Genomic DNA, 24,223 nt, shown 5'->3' on the forward strand with positions numbered 1-24,223 from the left:
GTCCAAGAACAAGACTCCTACAGATTCTTTGAGATTTTTCTTCATAGCTCATTTATGTTCCATTTTATATTCTTCAAATCAGGGCTGTCACAGTGTTTCTGGGGTCTGTAAAATAAAGACATTTTAGTGGGAATTCTGCCCTATGGGCTAATCACCTCCCAAAGCTCTCGCCTGCTAATGTTATTGTTTGGTGGTTAGGTTTCAGTGTCTGAGTTTTGTGGGAACATGATTATTCAGACCATAAGAGATGCCACTTCATGATAACCCTTAGGATATCTTAATTTTTCTAACTGGTGCCACATTGGGAGAGGATATTACTTGTTAAGATACAGCAGAGTTAGACTCAAATGTCTAGAATTCACCATGTTGTGCTGAAATGAGCCTAACTTCATGTGAGGCTCATTGGGGTAAGCAGATAGTAATGGTTCACTGAACCTGCAAAGTTTATTGTGGAATTAAACTTTGATACTATGGCTTTTCACGTTGATAATTTTTAGGGACCTCCTGGTATACCTGACCGAAGGCTCTATTTTTGTACATCACATTTACCTGGTCTTGTGTGATTGTAATATAATGGGATGTAATTATCAATGACAAGGTGGTAAAAATGGGATCTGTCTGGCTTCTGTCTTGCTTACATTTGGCTTACTCTTGTGTTTCTATAGGCCAGAGAAAAGTATTTGACCTTCCTTTTGGGAGCTGCCTGTTTCGCAGTGATGTTTATGACAATGGAGCCTCATTTGTCTATGATAACTGCACAGTATGCACTTGCAAGGTAAGGGGGTTCTCGGGGCTGTGGTGCTGTCCAGTGGGCTTAGATTACAGTAGAACTGTAGGCAAATGTGATAGCATTTTGCTCCTCATGAGGAACCATTGTCAGTGGCATCTGAAGAGTATATGAAGAAGATCCAGAAGCCATCCTAAGGATGGCTACAATCAAATACAGATAGTCGTGTTCTAGGGATCTACCTATCTGAGGTGAATTCTGTAGCACACCTGGCAGTGAAAATAACTTCAGTTGTATGCAAGAGAAGAAAAAGGCATGGTTTTATAGTTCACTACAGAGATAAACCTGATCAATTTCAGAGCCCATGGAAACTCTTATGAGGTGATGCCTGTATTCCATGGTTTGCATGATCCCATGTTAAACATACAACTCCTGCTGTACATGCTGCTTTATATAAAGACACAGAGCAACACCTTGTGAGCCTGGTCTCCATGCCCACGACATCACATTCACACTGACATCTCACAGGCCAGTTTTCTCTTGAAAGCTGAAACGAAGCCTTTGTTGAAACATGTCACCTTCATGGTTCTCCTGCATGAGGGATTGCCCTTTTGCCCACAAATGAGAGCTAATTATGCTATCATTTACACCATTTTGGGTTTTCAGGAAATCTAGGGCTTTGAGACATAATCAGGCACTGTGTCTCAGTCTTCCAGGAGAACTGGAATGAATGCTTTTCCTGAACTTGTCAGGGGCTTATCATAACGTGGGTTCATAGACATTTTCGGGAAAGTCAATACTTGATGAGTCCGGTATGCCTTAAATACTGCTCTATTCCTGTGAAGAGACACCACAAACAAGGCGATGCTTATAAAGGCATTTAGTGTCATGCTTCCTTAGTTTCAGAATGTTAGTTCACTATCATCATGGAGGAAGGCAGGCAGGCATGGCATTGGAGCAATAGCTGAGAGCTTTATATCTAAGAGGGAAGGAAGGATGGAGGGACAGAGAGAGGAGGAGGGAAGGGTAGGGAAGGAGGAAGGGAGGGAAAGAAGGAGAGAGAGACAGAGAGAGAGAGAGAGAGAGAGAGAGAGAGAGAGAGAGAGAGAGAGAGAGAGAGAAAGGGAGAGAGAGAAAGGGAGAGAGAGAGGCTAAGTCTGGATGAATTTTTAAATCTCAAAACTTACCCCCAATGACACACTTCCTTCAACAACACCATGCCCCCTAATACTTTAATTTTTCTCAAACAGTTCATCTACTCAGGACTAAACATGCAAATATATGAGTCTGGAGGGGGCATTTTTATTTAAACTACCACAGATGGGATTTGTTATATCAACACCCCCTTCCCATTTGTTTAGAGCATCCCTATGTAACAGACTCACTCAAGGTTCTTCTTGATTTCTACAGCAGGTCTGGGAAAACCAAACAAGTTCTATTATGTAAAAAATGAAAGAAAGGCAGGAAGAAGGGAATCTGTTGGCCAATACTGATCTGGAATTTCTAGTCCCATGGAGAAAGAATGCCAGGGTCTTGAGCATGAAGTTAGAGGCCAGTACAAGCAAGTCTAGGAGTGTGCCACATCCTTATCTGCTATAGTTATTAGTCAGGAAGCATGTATTGTAGGGGATGGAAAGTGTTTTCATGCGACATTAAAGCATGGTGGTAGGAGAGCATGACTTAGAGCTATCGTGGATTATTAATAGAGGGCCGGGAAGGTTGTATAGGAGAGGAGAAAATCATTTTTAATTTTTAGTCTGCCTTGCCTTGGTGTCTCTAGGACTCTACAATGGTTTGTAAGAAGAAGTGTTCCCACCCGGGTGTCTGTAATACTGATGAGGATGCCTGTTGTGAAGAGTGTCTCCTCCGGGTGCCCCCTGAAGATGTCAAAGTATGCAAGTTCGGTAGCAAGATTTTCAGGGTACGTATGAGATAAGCTATTACAGTGTCATGAGCTTGTGGGAGCCATTATATTACAATGACTGTTCAAAAGCTCTGGACATAATGCAGATTAGAATTTTACATAATTTATACATTTAAAAACACACATGCATATTTGATATATTAATTTGCAAATGCATATATATGTGTATATATATATATTTATATTTACAAAATCAAGGACATGAACCATTCCACATGTCAGTGTTATTGGTCTTTCTACATGTGATCAGCCAGTGCCTGAGGCCCTGCTGTGCATGCCAAATGGCTGGTATAGTTATGGTGCCCAATCGACTGAGAGCAGACCATTTACTTGGGAATGCTAAGTCTACTTTGTCAAGATCATGGCTATGGAGAGATCCTGATGGATCTAAAACTTGGTGCTTTCAGCAGCACTTCACAACTTTCTCTTTTATAAAAGGCTCAACTAGGAGGTGTTCTCATGAGGATGTTTACCATGTAAATGACCAGTATAAGTTTGAAGGTCGAGCTCCAAGGTACTCAAAGGGCTGCTTACTGACCTTCCAACAGGGCCTGACATGTGTGCCTCACTGTTTTACAGTGATATTAAGTGGAAAACTATGTAGTAACCATTTGGCTTCAGGAAGCTCAGACAGAGACATGACATGAGCTTTGTGTGTTCATGGGTGCTCACAAGGTGTCCACCTGGACACTGAGAATTATTTGAATAACTTCCATTCCCTTCATGTCCCCGGTGTCTCTGGGGCATGGCACAGCTGTCTTATGTCACCATGTCTGAGCATCTCAACTTAACTGCGATGCCCCACATGGCAAATCTTTCAATTCCCTTAATCAGAGGAAAGTTAGGATTTGCTCCTTCACCATGTATGAAAATTCATACTTCCTTGTTTTCTGGGGTGAAAGTGAAAACGTGTGAGCACATGAGGGGCAAGGTGTCACATGACTTGGCTAGACCCAGAAGAATGCTTCATATTTTGGACCAAGATTCTCCTGCCTTTCAAAGTGAAATCTTCCCGACCCACTGTCAAGTGGACTACACAGAGATTCCTCAGAGTCACATAAGTGAAGCCGCCCGACTTAGGCAGCTTAGACATGCTCTCCTCAAAGAGGGGACACCGTAATCCACTTGCTCAGTTCTACTTATCGCGGAATTCTGTGCCGTGTCCTGCAGGATGGAGAGATGTGGTCCTCGGTCAACTGCAGCATCTGCGCTTGCGTGAAGGGGAAGACAGAGTGTCGGAAGAAGCAGTGTGTTCCTGTTAGCAGCTGCCCACAGGTACGTAGGGATTTGGCTTTATTTTTCTCTGTTACCTTGGGAAATGCGCGGCATATGCCATTTTCTGAAAAGACAACCAGGAATTCCCAAAGCTTGCATATACACCCCAGTAGCTGACGCCCCTTGTTCAGCTTCCTGATTCTTTCTCACCATCCCTGCTTGGAGTCCAGTCTTGTGTGACTAAAGACCCGTGCTGCTGCTCTCTTCCCCCTCTTTATAGACATCTCTCAAACCTTTGCAAACGTGTCTCCAACTTTCTTGCCTAAACCTTGCTTTCTACCGTTGGGCTTTCAATTTAACAGCGTAGCCACATTTTGCTTCTCCTTCTTTCTTTCTCTCAAATCTCAGCTTTCCTCTCACAGTCAGGGTAATATGTGGTTGTTTAATAGTCACTTCCCAAGGAGGATTTCCTGGCCTCGCAGAAGCCCCAACTCCTCTGTAGAAAATTCCTCTCTAGCCCTGGCCTCCAACTGTAGCCCCACATGGAAACAGCATCCTTATGGAAATACCTCTTTTCAAAAACCCACAGCCCAGACTCGAATAAAGCCACCATTGTCTTCTGAAGCAGGGGCTCCATTGAATTCACCTCGGCAACTTGAAACCTTTCAAGGCTTTGTACATATTTTTTTTTTGAGAGAGAATGTCAAACCTATTCAGTGCCTTCCCGTGAACGAAGAAAGCATATCTATATATTCAGAGCATGTCCTCTATTCTCCGTTATAGAAAGCTTTTAATTTTATCCACATCTGCTATTATTATAAACAAAAAGTTGCTGTTTTTACTTGAGCGCCAAATGAGGCACAAAAAAACAACAGCTGTTGCCGTTGCACAACTGAATTGGTGGGGAGGGGGGAGAAAGGGGGAAAAAATCCCCTAATTAGTCTTGCTTTAAAAGCCTCAGACATAAAACTGAAAACTTCCCATAAAGGAAAAAAAAAAGTAGGTACAATACACAGACTTGAACATGGGCTGCTTATAAATATTCATTGGGAAAAATGGAATCACATCATTTCTGCCAGTCCTCGGGGGAACCCTCACTGCTAATGAACTCTCCCGGCACATGTTAGTAATAATGGGCTTCCTTATTCTACAAGACAAAACTGGGAAGCGGTGCCAACCTGGTGGCTCGAGTAACTCGCCTCAGCAGGCCACTGAGGGGTTTGCAGATTCACTTCAGCTCTGCCGCTTGTAGCAGGATCGGGGGTTTCTGCTGCAAGGTCACAGCTCTTTATGTCGCCTACTTCTCCCTAGCGATCTTACTGTGTATGCTACACTACATGTCCATCCCTCCCAGGAAGGCCTCTGCCCCGCCCCCAGCCCCGCCCCTTCTGCCCTTGCTTCTCAGTGCCCTGACTTGGCTGGGGCCGCCAAGACCACCTTTCTGTTTCTAAGCATCCTTCCAACTTGGTTTCCCCCTCACACTTCCCCTTCTCAGAGGCCAGCACGAGGTCTTTGGAAGATAGTTTAGCTCTACCGTGAAATCCTTTAAAAAGAAAAGACAACAGTTTATCAGTTTATTTCTCCTTCCCTACATGGATTAGGGAAATTTTAAAAAGATACTAAAATTAGAAAAACTCTGCCTCCTCCCACCCCAACCCCGCTGTCACCTTTCCAGGTACATCCCATCCCCCTTTTCAGAAGGGGTCTATGGTTGTAGTCACTATTTGCCTTCCTAGGGAACTCCCAAAGCTCTAGGGGTGAGACCCTCAGTACACTCTTTAATATACCATTAGTTTATATTGAGACCATTTCTCTGGTCTCAGAATTAACCTCACTCCCCTGAGACAGCTCCACTGAGGTAGGTGCTGAATTGACCCTTCTTCCAGATGAGGCTACAGATCGTCCGTCCAGTTTCCACCTCATTACACACTGCCCAGGCTCTCTGACCCCACAGCCTGTACTTTATTTTTCCCCTAACCTATTTACCAACAGGACCAGCTTCACTGCACACGGGAAATGGCCGTGTCTGGTGAAATAGAAATGCAGAGAATCACCCAGGCGCCCTGGATTAGGAACGCAGCTTTAACCCACACCATTCCAAATGGGGCAACGTGCCTTGTCTGAGCCTCTGTGGAAATCATTCCATGACATCTCCCATGGCATCAATTCTCAACCTGTGGGTCGGGACCCCTTGTGGGGGGTGCTAAATGACACATTCACAGGGATCATACATCAGACACCCCGCATTATCAAATAGTTTCATTATGATTATTAACAGCAAAATTACAATTATGAAGTAGCAACAAAAGTAGTTTTATAGTTAGGGTCAGCAGGACATGAAGAACTGTGTTAAGGCTCTCGGCACTGCCCATGCCATCAGAGAGCTTAATACGCCACAAGCCTCAGTAGAGGCTTGGCTTTAGTTCTTCATCAGCAAAATGACATTTGAAAAGCTAACATGATTATTTATTTTGAAAATATTCAAACCTGCCCTGCAAACCGCTCACCAGGGCGAACAGAGTCTGGGCTCTGGGCTTTTGACCTGGGCCATACCTTAGTACACTTTGCTTCCTTAGTTCTCTGTGCAAAGGGGACGAGGTCGCCTCTCCTCAGAGCGTGGTTGTGAATTTCAAATGAGAGGAAGCATGAGGCATGCACAGCAGTCTGTCCTGCATGCAGTAGATAATGCGTTGTCTCGAAGAACCGCGGCTTACAAATCTGTAACAAAAGAGCATGGCCTGTGCTTACATGAAATGAAGTTAACTTTCTGATTCTATCACGCTGTGTTACGTGACACCGGCTTCTTCACCCAAGGAAGGAGAGATCCTCAGCTCAGAAAGATTTCGCACTTCTTGGTAGCAATGGCTGTCATCTCATTAAGCCTTAGCAATCTGGCTCATTAAACCCTCATGAGCAACCCACCGTTAGGTCATGAAGCAAGTGTTGCTCCTTAAATGTTAATCAGCTTCCACCACATTTCTTTTTCCCTGTGAGGAATCGCTGTGTCAGAGATAAGGAAAGGCCATTCTCTGGTACAGGTCTGGAGAGCACGTGTCCTTCTTTAAATGTCAGGCATTAAAAAAAAAAAATAGAAGATATTTGCCTAGGAAATGGCAGTGCACTTCCAGAGCGGAGATAGAAAATTATTCAGTACTCTAGAACTCACGCTTCTTGCTTTGATTGGTTAACAGTGAGTTAGCATGCATTGCGTGATGCCACAGGGGAAGAAGCTTGACTGAATTTGGTCTGTGCTGTACCACGTGTGTAGGATGTGTGAGCATCCTCAGCTTGGGTTGCAGGGTACCAGAGAGCTCTTCAGAGCAACGGCAGGAAGAGGTCCTGCTGCTATGGACAGAGTGTCAGTGGTCCCCAGTTGTATGCCTATGCACTTGGCTTGGCTCTCAGTGAGGAAGCTGTGTCCGGCCTGTCTCCTTCTTCCTTCTGAGGAAGAAATCACATCATACTTTGAGGTAGCCTGTTTCTAAGAGGATGCAAACGGGAAAGCTTTTTGGAATGGCCTTGCCTGGCCTGCAAACCTGCAGCATGGAACTTCATTTCACCACCATGGCAACCGTCAAGTTCAAGTACAGTCTGGGCTGATTTCCTTGCTTTATCTGGTGCTATATTTTAAAAAGAGATTTCTCCTCAGCAGACCATCTCTTAACATTAATTATTTTTGGTTTCTCCCCCCTCCCCACCAGGGTAAAATTCTCAACAGAAAAGGATGCTGCCCTATTTGTACCGAAAGTAAGTTCATTCTTTGGGAAAATGTGCTCATGATATTTGTTGAACGTTTTGTGATGAGCAGGGAACCTGGTGTAAGTTTTCTATAGATTTAATTCTATGGGTATGAGATGGGCTTGACCTCCTCCCCACGGGCACCTACGATCAACTGCCGCCATCTCACAGAAGCTGGACTGAAACCAGTGTGGATATTTCCACCACCATCTGCTGTTAGGAGACCTCAGGAAGATAAATGGATAGACGGAGTTTTAAGGAAGAACGGATAACTTAATGTACATTTAAAACTGCTAATAGCATTTGCAGTCCTTAGGGCTAAGAGGATGATACCCGGTATAGCCAGCCATTCAGAATCTCTAGGGCATTGACTTCCTCTCCTTACACCATCAAGGAACTGCACTTCCTCCTCCGTCCCCTAACTCCTCATCCTTTCTCCTGGCCACATTTGATATTGATAATGGCAATGAGTTTGCCTTCTGATGCTCTTAAATGTGTTCCTGAAGGTCCTACCGAATTGTTGTGACGTTTGAGAGCTATCTGAGGCTGCCCCTGATTAATAGGGATGAATCTCAGGGACAGAGCATTGTGCTGACTTTACAGCAGCCCCATATGGGGACTTTTGCCTACATTCATTAGGAAATCACCATGCCAGTCCCAAAGCTCACTTGGCTTTGAGACAGCTTAATGAAGTATGCTATTGAAAGAATGGTGTTAGAAATACATTGTCAAGTTATTTTTGATAACTACATGGTGGTAGTATTAGCAGAGCCAGGAAATTAATTAGAAACTGTTTTATGAGCCAGTCTGGCTTAGAGAAGTAGACTTTTGTGGCATTTAGAAGCAGCTTTTTATTGAAACAGGTTTGTTTCTTTCGTTTGTCTGAAATCAAAGTTCATATTGCTCCAAGAAACCCTGGTTTCTCCCCTTTGATTGTTTGATATCCTCAGATAACAAATACATAAATATATGTCATTTTATAGCTATATAAAAGTACATATGGACAGCTGTTATATGTTAATGCATTATATATACACATACATATATTTTCTTGTCTAATATATGTTATTATTTTAAAGATAGACAGCCTTGAAACTTTTCAAGGGATGAAACTGCTCATTAAATTAGCAAAAAATAAGTTATAGATTTAATAAAAGAGCCTTCCTTTGAAGATAATGAAGTCATAAACTAGCTCAAGGGAGGCCAATGATGCATGAGAGCAGATTCAGAATTACTGCAGAAAGAAGAACAGCTATGATCGATGTGCTGGTGATTCAGAAGCACCTACTGGAATTATTCCCCTTCATTGTCTCCCAGAGACCCTCTGGTTATGGCCGCTTCAGAGGCTACCTTCTGCTTCATTCCCTTCTCTATGCTCAGTCTCCACTCTGCACTGCGAACATTTTTCTCTGCAGCCACACCAGTGAACACGTTTGCATTTCTCCATAGAATGTAGATAATGCAGCAGAAGTATAGACAGACCTCCCAGGAACGCCTGATGTTTTGCAGCGCACCTCTTCATTTGCATGACACAGATGTGTTACATCTGATTCTCTGGCTATCAGCCTCATAAGAACATGGGCTTTCTGCAGAAACAACCTCAATCTTGAATTGCCCAGATTTCAGAGAGTCAAAATGGTGATTAGTGACGTATTAGCTAGATCGCATTAGTTTCTCTATTACAAGGAAAACCTGGTGTGCATTTTCTATAGGTTTAATTCTGCAGGCAGGAGATGGGCTCGTCCACCTCTACGCAGGCATAAAGCTACATTGCATTAGTTTCTCTATTACACGGTGGCCTTTCCATATCTAGGAAGTATGGTGACTTATAAAGAAATAAAAGGGAAAACAGAAGACCATGGAGGACAGCAGTTTGCAATCAGCCATATCGAGTGCTGTGTTGTGTGAAGTCTCTGAACGATTCATCCTTTCCGTCAGCCAGGGAGACAGCCAGAGAAAGCCACCCAGCTGGAGGGGCACTGGGAGGCCACGGGCTGCACCTGCACCTGCAGGTCAGAGCTGGAAGCGTGCAGGCATGCGGCTCTCGGCACAAGCCCGAATTATATCATCAGATGGCTATTTCTCAATCTCCCCTGGTGTTCTTTCCATCTGTTTACCCTCCCTTGCTCTCCAGCCCATCTTCCCTCACTGCTGTAAAACACATTCTCCTTGGCGACACTCATTTGTTCAGATTCAACTCAGAGATGGGATAGCTTCCAATTTTTTTTTTTTAAAGCAATGCCCAGCTTTCCATAGTGCATCCAGGTAGACATCTCCTGGTGTCCCTTAGCCATGGCCTAAGACCTCCTACTGTGAAATTCCTTTGCTATTATAGACTTGGGTTCATTCTTTCCTCTGCTTATTAGTTATAAAACCTCTTCTGGCATACGGGTTTCTAGAGTGAGGAACGGAGGCCAAAACCTTAAACTAAGGCTGGTGTTTTCTAAAACTAGAAGATCCCAGGGTTTTTGACCTTTGTTTTATTGACAATCCACCCTGGTCCGCTTTGTTTTAGGGACATCCTGTGTATTGCAGAATATTTAGCAACAACCCTAACCTCAAAGTGACAACCAATAATGTCTCCACACATTGACAAATGTCTCATCAAGGTCAACTAGTGGTACTCCAAACAGGGACAGATGCCCATGTGAATTCGGAGACAAACACCCAAGGGACAAGCAGCGATGGCTTACTTACTGCCAGTACCTGCTGGTTCAGCACAGTACGAAAGAAAAATCACGTTGTCCTTCTGCTAGCCTAAAACCAAAAGGCCTTGAGGTTTTTTGAATATGCTTCTATATTTCAATTCCCTGCATTTACAAACAGTTATAAAGGCATATATGGAGACGTAGCCCGGTGGCTTAAAAATGACTGCCGTTGCTCAGAAGTGGGGAATAAAATGCAGGCTACAATTAACAGCGTACCTGAATTTACTTCTGCCTCTACTGTATGTGATCACACTTATAACTTTGAATTATTCAACGTATGCATATGTACAGTCCTTTTAATATATTCTGTAAGGAAGCAAGACTACATACCTACATAAATACATATATGCATTCATATGTGAAGTTGAGGACCCCTCTCACATCCTTGTGGGTTCCTGTTGATTGTAGATGTTAAGTGAACGATGGTGCTTCTAGTGGTGACACTCCACTGATCCTCACTCAAATCTCACAGAATTCCCTTCTTCCTGGGCTTGTCTTAGTAGAATTTGGCATCTTTGTCCTGGCAAAGAGGAAACAAAATAAATGGTTCGCAGCTTAATTTTCACATGTATCAGAGTTCCCAAGTTGATTGCTGGGTAGGTAGGAAGCAGTCGCTATGGCAGAAAACCAGGGTGCCCTCCGTAGTCTCAGAGCAGCAGGTAAGGTGGATCTAAAGGTGTAAGGAGAACTATATTAGCATAGGGAGTCCTCTTAGAGTCAGGCCCAAGTTAAAATCTAAACAGCATAGCTTCTTCTTAATAACTCGAGACACACCATTTTCCTTTCCAACAGAAAGAAGTGAATTTGGTTTGGATGATTTACTTAAAGTAAAATATTTGAAGTGAGCTAAACAAACTTCATAAAACTTTTGGCAAAAGCGCTTTCTTGCCAAGGTATGAGGCTGTAGCTGGAAGGCAGTTTTTCTCAGCTTGGCTGGGCATCACGTGACCATGAGTTGGGTGCCAGGAAGCGTCAGAACTCGGGACAAACACTTGGCGATTACCGTAGCATTTGGTTTATGTGAAATGCCCTTTTATAGTGTGCTGGCAAATAGTGGGCGGAATCTTGACCTCACCAACCCACAGAGCCCAAGAAGCAGATAAATCCTATGTTGGCTTCAGAGCCGTTCTCAAACTTGGAAATAATACTTCAATGTCAAAGTTTTCACTGATAAGTGCAATGTGGGGGTGAGGGGGATGGAGGAGGTTGGGGACTGGGAGATTGGTTTGTGAAAGACGTTTAATCCTAAATCAAGTTGGAGGTATCCAAAACCGTTAGGACAATGTTTACCCATCCCGCCCCCACCCCAGATCTCACAGATTACTTAAACCCTTTGCATAGCTCGTGTTAAGCCGAGGCACCCTCAATCCTAAATGCAAGCTTGTAGTTTTGAAACATTGAGACTGGTAGGGTCTACTGAGCACATATGTACACGTGATTGAAATAACCTTAGCCACACATCCCATAAGTCATAGGAAATACCGAATTTCAGCAACTTGGGATGTCAGGAGGTGCACGGTTGCTAAAAGAGTGTTTAACCATACCCTAAGGGGTTAGCTTCTAGCTGTGTGCAGGTCACTGGATCCGCACCAGCTTATCATGGGCCCTGGGCCTCTTGCCTGACCTCAGGACAGCTAGCTGCAGAATTTGCCCCGGCTAGTTTTGTTGGCAAGTCTTTCTCTTCTAAGCCCATTGGGATGCCTGATGCATTTTTTTTATGTCTCAGTAAACAAAGCGAGTGTTGTAGGGCCAAAAGGACAATAATTTAACTTTCTGAGGAGTCAGGGGCATGACGGGCGATGAAAGAATGACCTTGAAGCCAACCTATGAAAAATCTCCACCGAGGGACCCTCTACAAATCAGCAATTCAATGTTTGAATAAGAGTTCTAGCCTCTGGGACTTAAGTTCCCCCAGCCTTAGGAGTTTGTCCTTACCTCAGGCAAGGGAGGAAATTTGACACTAGGCTCAGGATGCCTGTGGCATAAAAATCTGTGGTGTTGATTTTAGCCCTGCCAGGGAGGTGTTAAGCTTAGTAGCCACTGAAATTTCTGCTAGTGCCTGTGGAACTGGCTTTTCACACTTTCTGAAACTTGGCTGGCAGGCTGGTTGAAAGCGAAGCCCCACATGCTAGCAGTGGTCTAGTGGAGAGCCCACACAGGAATAGCTATGGGGAAATGAGTCCTTTTCTTTGCTGTGCTTTCTATTCTAAGGGATGCTATCATTTTAAGTTGCCTTGCCACGAACTGGTCTAGAGTTGAGGGAAGAGACTGAAGCCATTCTCTAAGAACTAAATAATCTTTAACCTCCATCTCTGGTTAATTTCTTCAGGGTGAGCTCCATCGTAGTACTTCTTGAGTGGTAACACAGTGCAGAAACATGGTGCTGCTAGGTCTAAGGGTGAATACTTGATGAGTACTCAGTAACTTAGTGGTTCGTTAGTTAACCGTGACAACCACCGTCATCAATGTCATCAACATCACTAGCCAACAGGACCAGCGATGGCAACAGCAGTAGCCAACATTTATTTATCATCATCTGCCTTATATCTAAACCCTGTCATGGTTGTCCCATTTCATTTCATATAAATCTCACAGCTATCTTTTGGCCAAGTAACGTCATTAGCTACAGTTTGCAGCCAGGGAACTGAGGCTGGCTTGGAGGTCGGAGATGGAGCCCGAGTTTCCTCTGTGTTGCCTGGCTGGCTCCAAAGACAAGCTGTACTTGCTGTTCTTGGCTTCCTTGTCATTTAAAGTTCGATACAAGAAGGGGAAGGGAAGGCTTGAGGATTTTATAGTCCCTGGGAGTTATAGATTAGAAAAGAAATCATAAGAGAGCTCTCCAGTTTAATAGCTTTTCTCTCTTCTACCACTATGCTGGGAGAAAAGGATATTCCAGGCCCAGGCTTCCTTCTACCTTATGGTTGCTCCCCTCTCTGCTCAAGAAGTGGAGGTAGTTGTACCCTGGGCTTACCTTTCTATGCATACTTATATTTCCAGTCTTTCTCCTCCACCATGGCAACTCAGAGGGGGATGTTTATATAGCCAAGTGCAAGTATAATTTTTTTATACTAAGCAAACAATATATACGGATATATGCATAAATATTCTATACAGTTTTAAACTTGAAAGAATCTGGATAATTGACAGTAGGGGCGGAAAGAGCAATGCTGCTTTCAAAGTTGCAGTTTGATTCACTTTTAGTTTAGTGCCATAAAATTATATGCATCTGGGGACTTTCCCTCTAGGATCTCCCTTTCTAGTCCTCAATCAGGAAAACTGAGGCACAAGAAATACTGAATAAGAGAGCTGGTCTCAAATATCGTGAAGTAGTGCTTATGCCTTCTGCAACCCTCCTTCAAGTGTCCTTTGGAAAGATGGATTATTAGTATTATTAGTATTCGTATTAGAATGAATATTACTATTATTCTGAGATATGGCATTAATAAATCACTGCATTAAAAGCACATTCCTGTCTACATATAAATGAATATATTTTTCCATGGAAATACATATAGATTAACTCCACATTTTACATGCTGTGGCCACACTGCCATCCTGAATCTCTAAAGAAACGCAAGCGTCTAGTTGTGGCTGAATATACTGAGACCTAGACTTAGTGAGGGCACCCCCAAGTTACAGCCGAAGATCAGGTCACGTGAGTAGGCCAAGCTCCAGGCATTCTCTGTGTGCCGAGCTGAGGCAGGTTTCCGCCTCTCCCAGGTCGCATCTCCTAGGAGTGAAATGAGATCAGAGAGGCTCAGACTCCTGCTGGTGCCATTGACCGTGCTGCAGTGGAGCAGGGCTTCTAGCACATGCTGTCCACACACTCTGCTGTTTAATTCTCAGGATGATTCTGCCAAGTGGAAGCTACGATCAGCTCCGTCTTCCAGTGAAAGGATCTGAAGGTCAGAGAAGATAAACAGAGAGAGAGGCCGACGGATACTATAACCTATGAGAAACTGGAACTCTGACTTGAAGCATAACTAACCCTGTGTTCTCTCCTGACTGTATGGTGATTTCATTTTTTGGAGGCTTGCCTCCAAATACATGAGAGTTACCAGTTTTCTTCTTCTACACAAGGCAGGAATTCTATTTGCAAGCAGTCGCGTCCACGACGTTCAGAAACACTGGGCTTGGGAAGTTACCTTAACTTTTGAGATCTCTTGGGTTATTTTATATCAACTCTCATCTTTGCAGAGATTTGAAAAAATGGCTCACTGCGTGTGGTGTTTCTCGCTGATATGCAGTTCCTATTATTCATGGCTTCCTCCCCCCAGCCCCCCAGCCCCCCAGCCACATCCCGTCCTCTGCTGGGCCAGAGTGTGTCTTCAGTGCACGGACCTGTCCTTTTGACATCTTTCCTCCTCTTGTGTACACCCATAGCCACCTCCACACTCCATCTGTAGATCTTTTCTCATTTTGGTTTCAGTATTATCCAAACTTTGACTTTTAAACAGTAATTTTATTAATTATTTGAGAATTCCATACAATCTCTTTTGAACATATTCTTTCCCCCTCTCCTCCCATTACAATCCTTTATAATCTCCTCCCTTCCTACCAACATCTGAGTTTCATCTTTTTCTCATCCTCCCTCCTTCCCTCTCTTCCTTCCTCCTTCCTTCCTCCCTCCCTCCCTTTCTTCCTTCCTCCCTCCCTCCCTCTCCTTCGTCCCTCCCTCCCTCCCTCTCCTTCCTTCCCTCCTTCCTTCCCTCCTTCCTTCCTTCCTTCCTTCCTTCCTTCCTTCCTCCCTTCCTCTCCTCTCCTCTTCTCTCTCTCTCTCTCTCTCTCTCTCTCTCTCTCTCTCTCTCTCTCTCTTTTCCTCTCTCTCCCTCCTTCCCTCCCCTCCTCTTTCTTTCTGTCTTCATCTTCCCCACTGAGCACAGTTCCCAACTAGTCCCAGCTGGTCTTGAGAGTAAGGGCTTCCCCGGAGTATGATGGACATACCAGGGTTAATACCATATAAGAAAACTAATGCTTCTTCTCCCAGCAGCTATCAACTAGCAATAGCTCTTCACCTAGTGCTGATATTCCAGGCTCACTTCCCACTTATGCGGGCATAATATCTGGTTTAAGCTTGTCTGTATAGTCTTGGGCTTGCAGTCATAACTACCATGATTTCCTGTGTGTAACTTTCTTGTTCAATCTGGAAAACACTGTCTCTTACCACCACTCTTCCACATATCTCCTAGAGTCCTTGTGTGGAAAAGTGTGACATGTTTGTCCTATCCAGGACTGAGGACTCCATAGTCTTTTATTTCTGAACACTGAGTAGTTGCCAGTTCTCTGCATCTGTTGCCATCTACTGCAAGGGGAAACGTCTTTACGATGGTTGAGAGATGGTCTGATCTATGACTATCGAATGACATTAAGAATTATTTCAACACTATGTCCCTTTAGTGGAATAAAAGTATTGGATTCTCCCCCTACCGCCTATGACCTATAGGGCCACAGGTTTTTGCCCGCTTTAACAAATGATGGGTTCTATCTCATATAACAAGCCTTGTATCCAATGGAGAAAGTGATTGGCTACCCCCCACAATGTCTGTGCTGTTACTGTACCCATGGGCATATCTTGTCAGGCTCATTGCTGTTGTGGTTTACAGTGTTCCGCAGATGGGTGAGATTAATGATTACATTTCTCCTTTGATAGTGTGTATGGTACTTTACAACACCATGAAAGTTAGGCACCGGGGATACAATTCCAGCTGGACTTCTCCATATTCTATGAGTCAAATAGTGAACCTTAGCATCTATCCTTCCAAGAGAGTAATTCTCCTTGTAAGTACCGCATTTGAATTGCATTAACAGTTACTACCTCTGGTTCCCTAGATTAAATGAGTTAAGAGTTGGTTGGAGGGGCTAGTGGCTGTTTCCAAGTCCTGTTGATTGACTGAATTCTGGCCTCCACATTCGCCCAGCTGTGCAGGTTTGGAGACTCAAGGCTGTTTCTCATATTTCTGGCATTTCTCTCCCCTGTTGCTAATCAGTCATCAAGTCCAGTTGATTGCCTCTTTATGCTGTTTTCCTAATAAATAATTTCCTTTTTATTCCCATGGTGGCTGTACCCTCATCCTGTTGTTTTCTACTAACCCCCATCCCTGTCCCTTCAGTTCTGTATCTATACCACTTCAGAACCCAAAGTCATCCTTCATGAAAACTAGCCCACCTTTCTTCACTGCTGAATTTTCCAAGGTTTGTGTTGTAACACCCCTGGTGCTGAGGAGCAGTCCTGAGTAATACCTTCAAGGCAGGTTCTAACTGCATATGTGCAGGAATACTGGGTGTGGTAGACCTAGACATGTTTCCTCACTGCAGCACCCAGTGGGCCCTGTAAGTTTTCAGGAGGATGGGGTGTTACGGAGCATCCCCAACTGGTCTTGCAAAGCTTTTAAAGTTTTACTCATTGTGGCGATCCAACAGGCTAGATTAATGTTTTGTAGGAAAGACATTAAGAGATGTTGGTTCTTTGGAATATATTTAAACTTCCCAGACTGGCAATGAATCTCAGGCCAATTTATTTACACAGTGTGAGTGTCTCATGTCCCCTGAAGCAAGTCCTTGCTCCAGACAGATCTGTCTCCTGCTCCTCTGGTACAAGCTGCTTCCTTCCTTTGTTTGTGTTTTATTGGCATTCCTCCTGTAGCCTCCAAGGCTAACTCCATTCCGGCCCCTAATCTACATTTTGCATCTTTTATGGAGGGACTCAACTCATTACACTTTCACCGGCTCCGTACTTTATATCCTCTTCCAGTCTTGCTCACAAAAAGAAAAGTGATGCTTACTCTATGCGAGCAGCTCTAATCTTGGAGCAGCTCTAATCTTGGCATCTTTCCCGAGACTTTGTAACGCAGTAGCTTTAGGTAAACAAACCTGTGTTACATACGGAGTTTGCTTCACTAGCCACTAAGTGGCAGAGTAAGATGGGGTTTCAAACACAGGACTCTCTCCAAAGGTCCTTAGTGTTTTAATTCTAGACAATAAATTAATTTCGAGATGTGATGTTTATCTCCTCCATCCAGATTCACAGCTCTCCTATAGAAAGAACTATGTAAGGAGAGAAGATACTGTCAGGTCGACTTGTGAGTAGCGGGAGTAGAAAGTATTTCTTCCACCACAAGCTTAGTCTTTAGTCCCAGCACTTGAGAGGTGGATTTCTGTGAGTTCAAGGCCACCCTGCTCTACAGAGTGAGTTCCAGGACAGCCAGAGACCCTGACTCACTAGGAAACAAACAAACAAGCAAACAACAAAAACTGTTGACGGTGCAGAACATTTTTCTCCTTGCTTGGTGACTTATCCTCATCTGTTATTCACGGGTACAGTGAATGACCTTGGTGATACAGCAGACTTCCCCAAGTGTATGGTGTGAAATAAACAATTACTTAATGATAAAGGAAAAAAGAAAGGGAAGAAGAAAGAAAGAAAGGAAGGAAGGAAAGAAGAAAGGAAAAAGGAAAAAGAAAGAAAAAAGAAAGGAAGGAAGGGAAAAACTTTGAGTTTTTGGCATTCTGGAAAACAGAGATAAACTGCTGAAATTAACCTTAAATTTGAGACCTTGAAGTTGGGGAAATGAAATAGAACACATTAAATAAGAGTAAATAACACATCTGCTGTATTTTGTAACTGACTTTAAATAGATATTCTTAATTGATTATCAGGCTTGAGCCATTGATCAGCCTTAAGAGCCTTTACATCCCATAGGCTGCTCTCCTAGGAAGAGCGTCTACACGTGTTTCCCATTCCCGGCCATCAGTAACATCTCTTAGATGCTGCAGTATATGCTTTAAGTAGAGGCACGAGTAGGGGAAGGTGCTGGCCTTGGAGTGAAGAGACTAGATCATGTCTGTAGCTATCGAGATCGGCTGAGAGATAACAGGCCACTGGCACCTTCTGCAGACTCATTTCTAATGAATTAACGTAATAAGGCAAGTTGTATAGAGACATGGTAAGGAGGAAAGGAGACATTAAAATACAGAACAAAACACACCTGACATGACACCTGATAGAAGCCGCTTGGACTAGATGGTGTTTGGACTGTACTAAGTTATTAGTTTCCAATGGATGCTGTAGGAAAATCCCACAGAAATCATGGCGTTACACCACTAATTATCTTGCACACTTTAGAGGCCAAAGTCAGAAATAGGTTTCATTGGGCTAAAATCAAGGCACTAACAAGGCTGCGTTCCTTGTAAAGTCTCAGGCAGAGAGTCATTTCTTTTGCTTTTCCCTGATTCTAAGGTACCTGCATCACTTGGCCCTTGGCTTTTCCCTCCATCTTCAAAGCCATGACTGGCCCCACTCTTCTCATGCAAATGAGCTATGCCAAGTTCCTGCCTTCCTGGCCAGGAAGAGAATTGCAAGTCACCTTTGCTTTGGTCATCCAATATCACATACGCAGGTATTGGGGGGTGGTGTTCTTTGAGGAAGCAGGATCGGATCTGCCTGTCATACTTGGTCAATGCAGGAATAGAATTAAGCTCTCTTACCCTATGTGTGTGATTCTGAATCAGTTTTGTGGTTCTGAAAATGCTTCTCAGTGGGGAACATGTCCATTCAGCTGAAGGAACTGGGCTTGCAAAGGGAGAGGAGTTGCTGTTCACGCGTGAGCACTAGACCAACAGCCAGGGATCCCGGGTGATTGTTTCAGCACCAACTATAGTTCTTTCCCTTTTCTGTTCTTCCTGAGAGTGCATTTGTTCTTAACGGTTTCATAAATAACTTATTTAATTAATTAAACTTCCAATGACTGCCTGCCATGTGCTGTCACTAGTATTTATTTTAGTAAACACAGTGTCGGACACCTCTTTTTAGCCAAGTATATTGTTTAATTAACCCATTTTCAGCAGATATTGGTTGATACTTGGTAGGTCGTATGCCATGCACTGCTGTAATACAGCTTATGCATGCATACATGTATATACATTAGAGGCTCAGTATGGCAGTGGGCGTTCTGGGCACTGAGAAGTAGATATGAAATGTGTATGTAAGGAGTTCAAGGCCAGACTCAGGAGTTATAAATACCTTATAACCATTGGGCGGGGTAAAAAAAATAACCACTCACATTGTCAGGGAGATGGATCAGTCAATACCCCATAACCTTGAGAAGCTGAGTTGGATCTGCAGAGCATGGGTCAAAAGCTGTCCCTATGACCAAGCACTGGGGACCCAGAGACAGAACAGGACCAGCCAGTCAGCATAATCTCGGTTCAAATAGAGGCTCTGTTTTGCTCTTTGATTTAAAAGAAAGAAATGGCAGTGGCTGAGGTAGATATTGGGGATGTTGGTGGGTGAGATGGAATTGAAGCTAGAAAATGCTCTCTCTCTCTCTCTCTCTCTCTCTCTCTCTCTCTCTCTCTCTCTCTCTTACCCCCGGTATGTGTGTGTTTGTACATGTGTACTGTGTGTTTATGTATGTATGTATGCATGTGTGAATTTCTGCTTGTGTAAAGATATGCATGTACACAGGTTCATGTGTGCATACACACATGCATGCATGCACATGTGTATGAACTGTGAGGTCTTTGGTAGGACAAGCAGAGCCCAGGTGGAAGGTGGGAAGCGTTAGGCTATACTAGGTAGGTCCTAGAATGGTAGCTGTGGCTTGGTATCTGAAATCAGTTTTGATTTGATTTTTGAAATCAAAATCAGATTTGATTTTTGAAGTTAGGGAGTCCATTGGTGAGGATGTGCAGTGATGGAAAGATGGGAAAACATTACCACCAGACAAAATTCCTATGTAACTTTTCAAAAGACTTGGGCTTTTTCCTTTCTAATGCAGACCTGTTGCTGTCTCTGATGGGCTATACACGGTCCCCTGTGCTGCCCCTTAGCTTAGAGTTAGAGGGATTGTAAATGCTTCCAGGTATCCAGCTGCCACCTGGTGGAGCATCTGTTCCCTCTCACATGCCTTGCAGACTAACAGCTGTCAATGGCACCTTGTGCAAAGCCAGAGCTGCCGAATGTGGAGGACACTCAGGGCCTGCTTTTTAACCAGACTATCAGTGTCAGAAGTCACCTCGGCAAACAGCAGCCGCCTCATGTCTCGGGCAGTATTTCTAATCCCAGCCTTTCCTGCTTCTTACCTAAGACTTGGCATGGAACAGCTCTCACCCTGCTAAGGTCCCGAGAGCTCAGCATGACTCAGTGACCCAGAGTCCCCACGGACCTGTTTCCCTAAAGTTTGTGCTGAGAAAGGTTTAAAGCCATGTTTATGTGTGTTGTGCCCTGTGGTTAGGACGCCACTCCAGAGAGGTGTTGATCCATGCGGTAGCCGGAGAGCCCTCCCTCTCTGAAGCAGTAATGGGCCGAGACTGAAAATTCTCTTCTGGGTTTTCAAAGGAAAACATACTGGAGTGACTGTGGAGATCTTATGACATGCTACGTGAAATCTAGGAAGTAAAATTTCATGTTCAGGATCGTCTTAACGCTGTTAAAATAAACACACACACACACACACACACACACACACACACACACACACACACACACGCCCTGAACTGTAGACCAGGCATATTTCTTGGTGGCAGAAATATTAAGAGACTTTTGCTTCTTTCTTGCACTTTTCTGTTTTGTTTTGTTGTTTGGGGCAAAGGGCTAGACTGGAGTCTACCCGTTTCTCTCAGTTTTCTCTCTGTGGCCTGGGATTCTATAGTTTTTATTTTGTCTTTGACAGATGTTTTGAGAGTGATCACTGCTCCTGGAGATCATTCAAATAGGTAAACCCAGGGCAAAATAAAAAAAATCTGAGGCAGATAAGAGACAAGCATTGGCCCCGTGTGCTGAGAGGCAGCGACCTCAGCTGTGATGGTAATGTGATAATGTAAATGGAGGAATTTTAGATTTTAAAGCCAACATTCCTTTCTGACACTACACCAGAAAGTGTAAATAGTATCATCATAGAAAAGAAAGTACCACATGTAGTCCCATTGCCTAAGCAAGAAACAAAAACCAAAACCCCCAAAACCACAAGAGCCAGTTCTAATATTCGAGTTTTCAAACTTCTGATCTATTTTTCTCTAGACACATGCATTTATTTGCATCTGTTGAAAATAAGACAAAAAGAAAAACTGAGATCCGAAGATTTGACTTCAAGACTGACAAACGGCGTGCAGGGAGAGAAACTGGCAAATCTCTCTCTTCGCTCTGGCCTTAGGCACACGCAAACATGTTTCCACAGCTCCCTCTTCATCCCCCTAACCATCAAGCCAAGCTCTCCAGAATGGTGTGACCAGACATCTGGATATCTTGGACAGCAGTGCATTTCACTGGCTCTCCTGAAAGTAGCTGGGAGGATCCACTGCTCACTTTGGTTCCCAGAGTATTATCTGGGCGCCTCCTTCCCAGGCAGGCAGGTCTCTGCAATGCTGATGCTCTCACTCTCAGGCTCTCTACAACACACATGTTCTCCAGCTCCTCTGGGATCTGGCATGAGGACCTTTGGGTGCCAGAAAAAGGGGCCAAAATTTCACAATGACTTCAGCTCATGATGCTCATGTCCCCACGTGTAACACATAACTCTCAAGCCTCCTCAGAGTCCTGAGATTTTGTTGGCTGCCTCGATACTGTAGTCACACAGAAAAGTCATACCAACTTCCAAACTCTTCTCTCCCACAAATTAAAGACTTTTGAAAAATATCTCTCCTGACAGCCCCGTTCACACACAATTTCCATTTTCTGGGTCTCTTCTGGATATCCTTCACTGCTTCTCATCCAGCCAAGAGCACACTCAGGCTTCCTGAGGCCAGATCGGGGCAGTTCAGTTTCTGTTACGTCTTTCAGGATTTGCTTTGTCACATGATTGGCTTTCTCTGTGAGTACCTACCCTTCCTTACTAAAGGCGGAGGAAGACGGAGACATAACAAAACTAGAAAAACAAAAACACATGGAAGAAAAAGAAGGTTCATTTGTGGTCCCATCAAGAAGTAAAGATTGTTTGGTGTGTGTGTGTGTGTGTGTGTGTGTGTGTGTGTGTGTGTGTGTGTAAGATAGCTAAGATTATCCTAGAAACAAAGAACATATTCAGGTTGCTGGTTTTTCACTTACCGCGACAGAAGCATTTCCTTAATCATAAGTGTCACTCAGAAACGTTTCCCATGGTTAGATGAAAGTCTCTGTTATGTGTCTATCGGGACATGCTTAGCTGCTTGTCTAATGCTCAGGGAGAACCTGTTGACTTCCTGATGATGCATCCATTGCTCGTAGGCATGCAGAAGAGGGCTACCATAGGGTGCGAGCTTTGGGCAAATGTTAACTCTCAATGTTCTGATCAATGAACAAACACTTCATTGCAACTATGGTCAGGACATCAAGAAAAGCCACAGTTGTTACTGGGGCAGTTAAACGGTCACAAGAAGATGTGGCGCCAGATGTGGAAAGCCTGTTCACAGCGGAGAGGACAGGCACAGGAGCAGAATGTCAGCCCCTGTGGCAGTGTGATGGTGGTCTGGGTTTTCTAAGCTGAGGACATCTCTTTCCGCCTTGAGCTTTAGTTGGCTCCGTGCTAACTTGCTGAGTGGGATCAAGAATCTTAGAAACAAAGAAATAAACTTGCATTTGGTGCTGAGGGTAGGGTAGGCTACTAACCCTGAACTCTTGTTCTCCTAGGGTACACAGTGCCTTCACCTTGTTAACTAAAATGCAACATTTGCATGCTGTCGATAGCTCCCATTAGTCAGAGAGTGAGGAACAGTATGTGAAGGCAGGTTCTGAAGCCATCCCAGGCAGAAAGACTGGAAAAATGCACTGTGGAGAAGTCAACCGGGAGAGATTAGATGAGGGAGTTAGGATAGAGGGGAACACCCAATGTGTAACAGTGGCAAGATTGGGGTCACAAGTAAAGGGACAAAAGAAATATAAAAAATAATTAGGAATGGTTATTGAATTCAAATGCACTGCCAAACCTACCTGCTTCTTCCATTCACACAATAGGTATGGTGTCTTATACATATTCTTGAACATAACTGTTCATTGAAATGATTCTATATTTCAAAAACTCTCAATTTGTCTCTGACAAAGTTGGACAAAAGGACAGATACAGCAATTATTTTAATAAGTACCAAATGTGTGTGATTTGTATGGCTTACCACGGGACTACAGCAAGTCATACCCTGGACCCACGTTGTTCCCCGTACACTGAGGGAATAGAGAGAGAATTGCCAAGGATACCATTGCTCTCTCCAGCCCGGCTGTTCTCTGGACTCAGTTCTGACCCCACACAGTCTGGGCCACCTCATTCAGCCCTGAAAGTTCAAGGACCTCAGCTGGTTCTTGGCAAACCAAGTCAACCTTATATCCTGGACGGGGGCTTTTGCCCTGTTTTTTTTCTTTATTGATTATTGTTCTGGTGATGACTGGAATTTCTCTGCTCTTGCTCATATTGTTTTTGTTTGAGATGAAGTCTTACTATGTAGCCAAGGGTGGCCTCTAACTTGCCACCTTCTTACCTAAGCTTCCTGGGTACTGGGCCACAAGCATATGCCCAGCCACTTTTCATTATTCGGGTCAATTTCTGTGAATAAATTTCCTTATGGTTCATGCTTTGTCAGAAATAGATAACAAACCCTTCCACTGAAAGCAAATCAATACCAAGTTTTGTATTTTTAAAATTATTTAAGCTTCTACAAAGCCTCAGAGGTGCCTCAGAACAATAAACTTTAGTTCGCTTCCGTAAATATGAATTAATGGTGTTTCAGAGTGGCATGTCTACTGGACTAAATGTACTAAAGAATTGTCCAATTTACTTTTTTAGTTAACATTAGATTTTGGAATGTGCGTCAAAAGATATCCATGGAGCTGAGGAAATAGTTCAGCATTTAAGAACATTTACTACTTCTTTAAGGGACCCAGGATCAGTTCCCAGCACACGCATTGGGCGACTTGTACAACCTGCTCTCCCTTGAGCTCCAGGGTACCCA

General features: G+C 43.8%; 1 protein-coding gene across 1 annotated transcript in view; it reads left to right on the forward strand.

Moving 5' to 3' along the window:
* Window positions 1-24,223, forward strand: part of Bmper (BMP binding endothelial regulator) — a 245,062-nt gene that overhangs the window by 138,985 nt on the left and 81,854 nt on the right. Inside the window, exons 8-11 of the mRNA XM_032909288.1 lie at window positions 666-775; window positions 2,508-2,648; window positions 3,822-3,926; window positions 7,568-7,613. Of these exons, the coding sequence (XP_032765179.1) occupies window positions 666-775; window positions 2,508-2,648; window positions 3,822-3,926; window positions 7,568-7,613 (402 nt within the window). The remainder of the gene's footprint in view (window positions 1-665; window positions 776-2,507; window positions 2,649-3,821; window positions 3,927-7,567; window positions 7,614-24,223) is intronic.

Source organism: Rattus rattus, chromosome 8 (assembly GCF_011064425.1).
Source record: "Rattus rattus isolate New Zealand chromosome 8, Rrattus_CSIRO_v1, whole genome shotgun sequence".
Classification (NCBI taxonomy): Eukaryota; Metazoa; Chordata; class Mammalia; order Rodentia; family Muridae; genus Rattus; species Rattus rattus.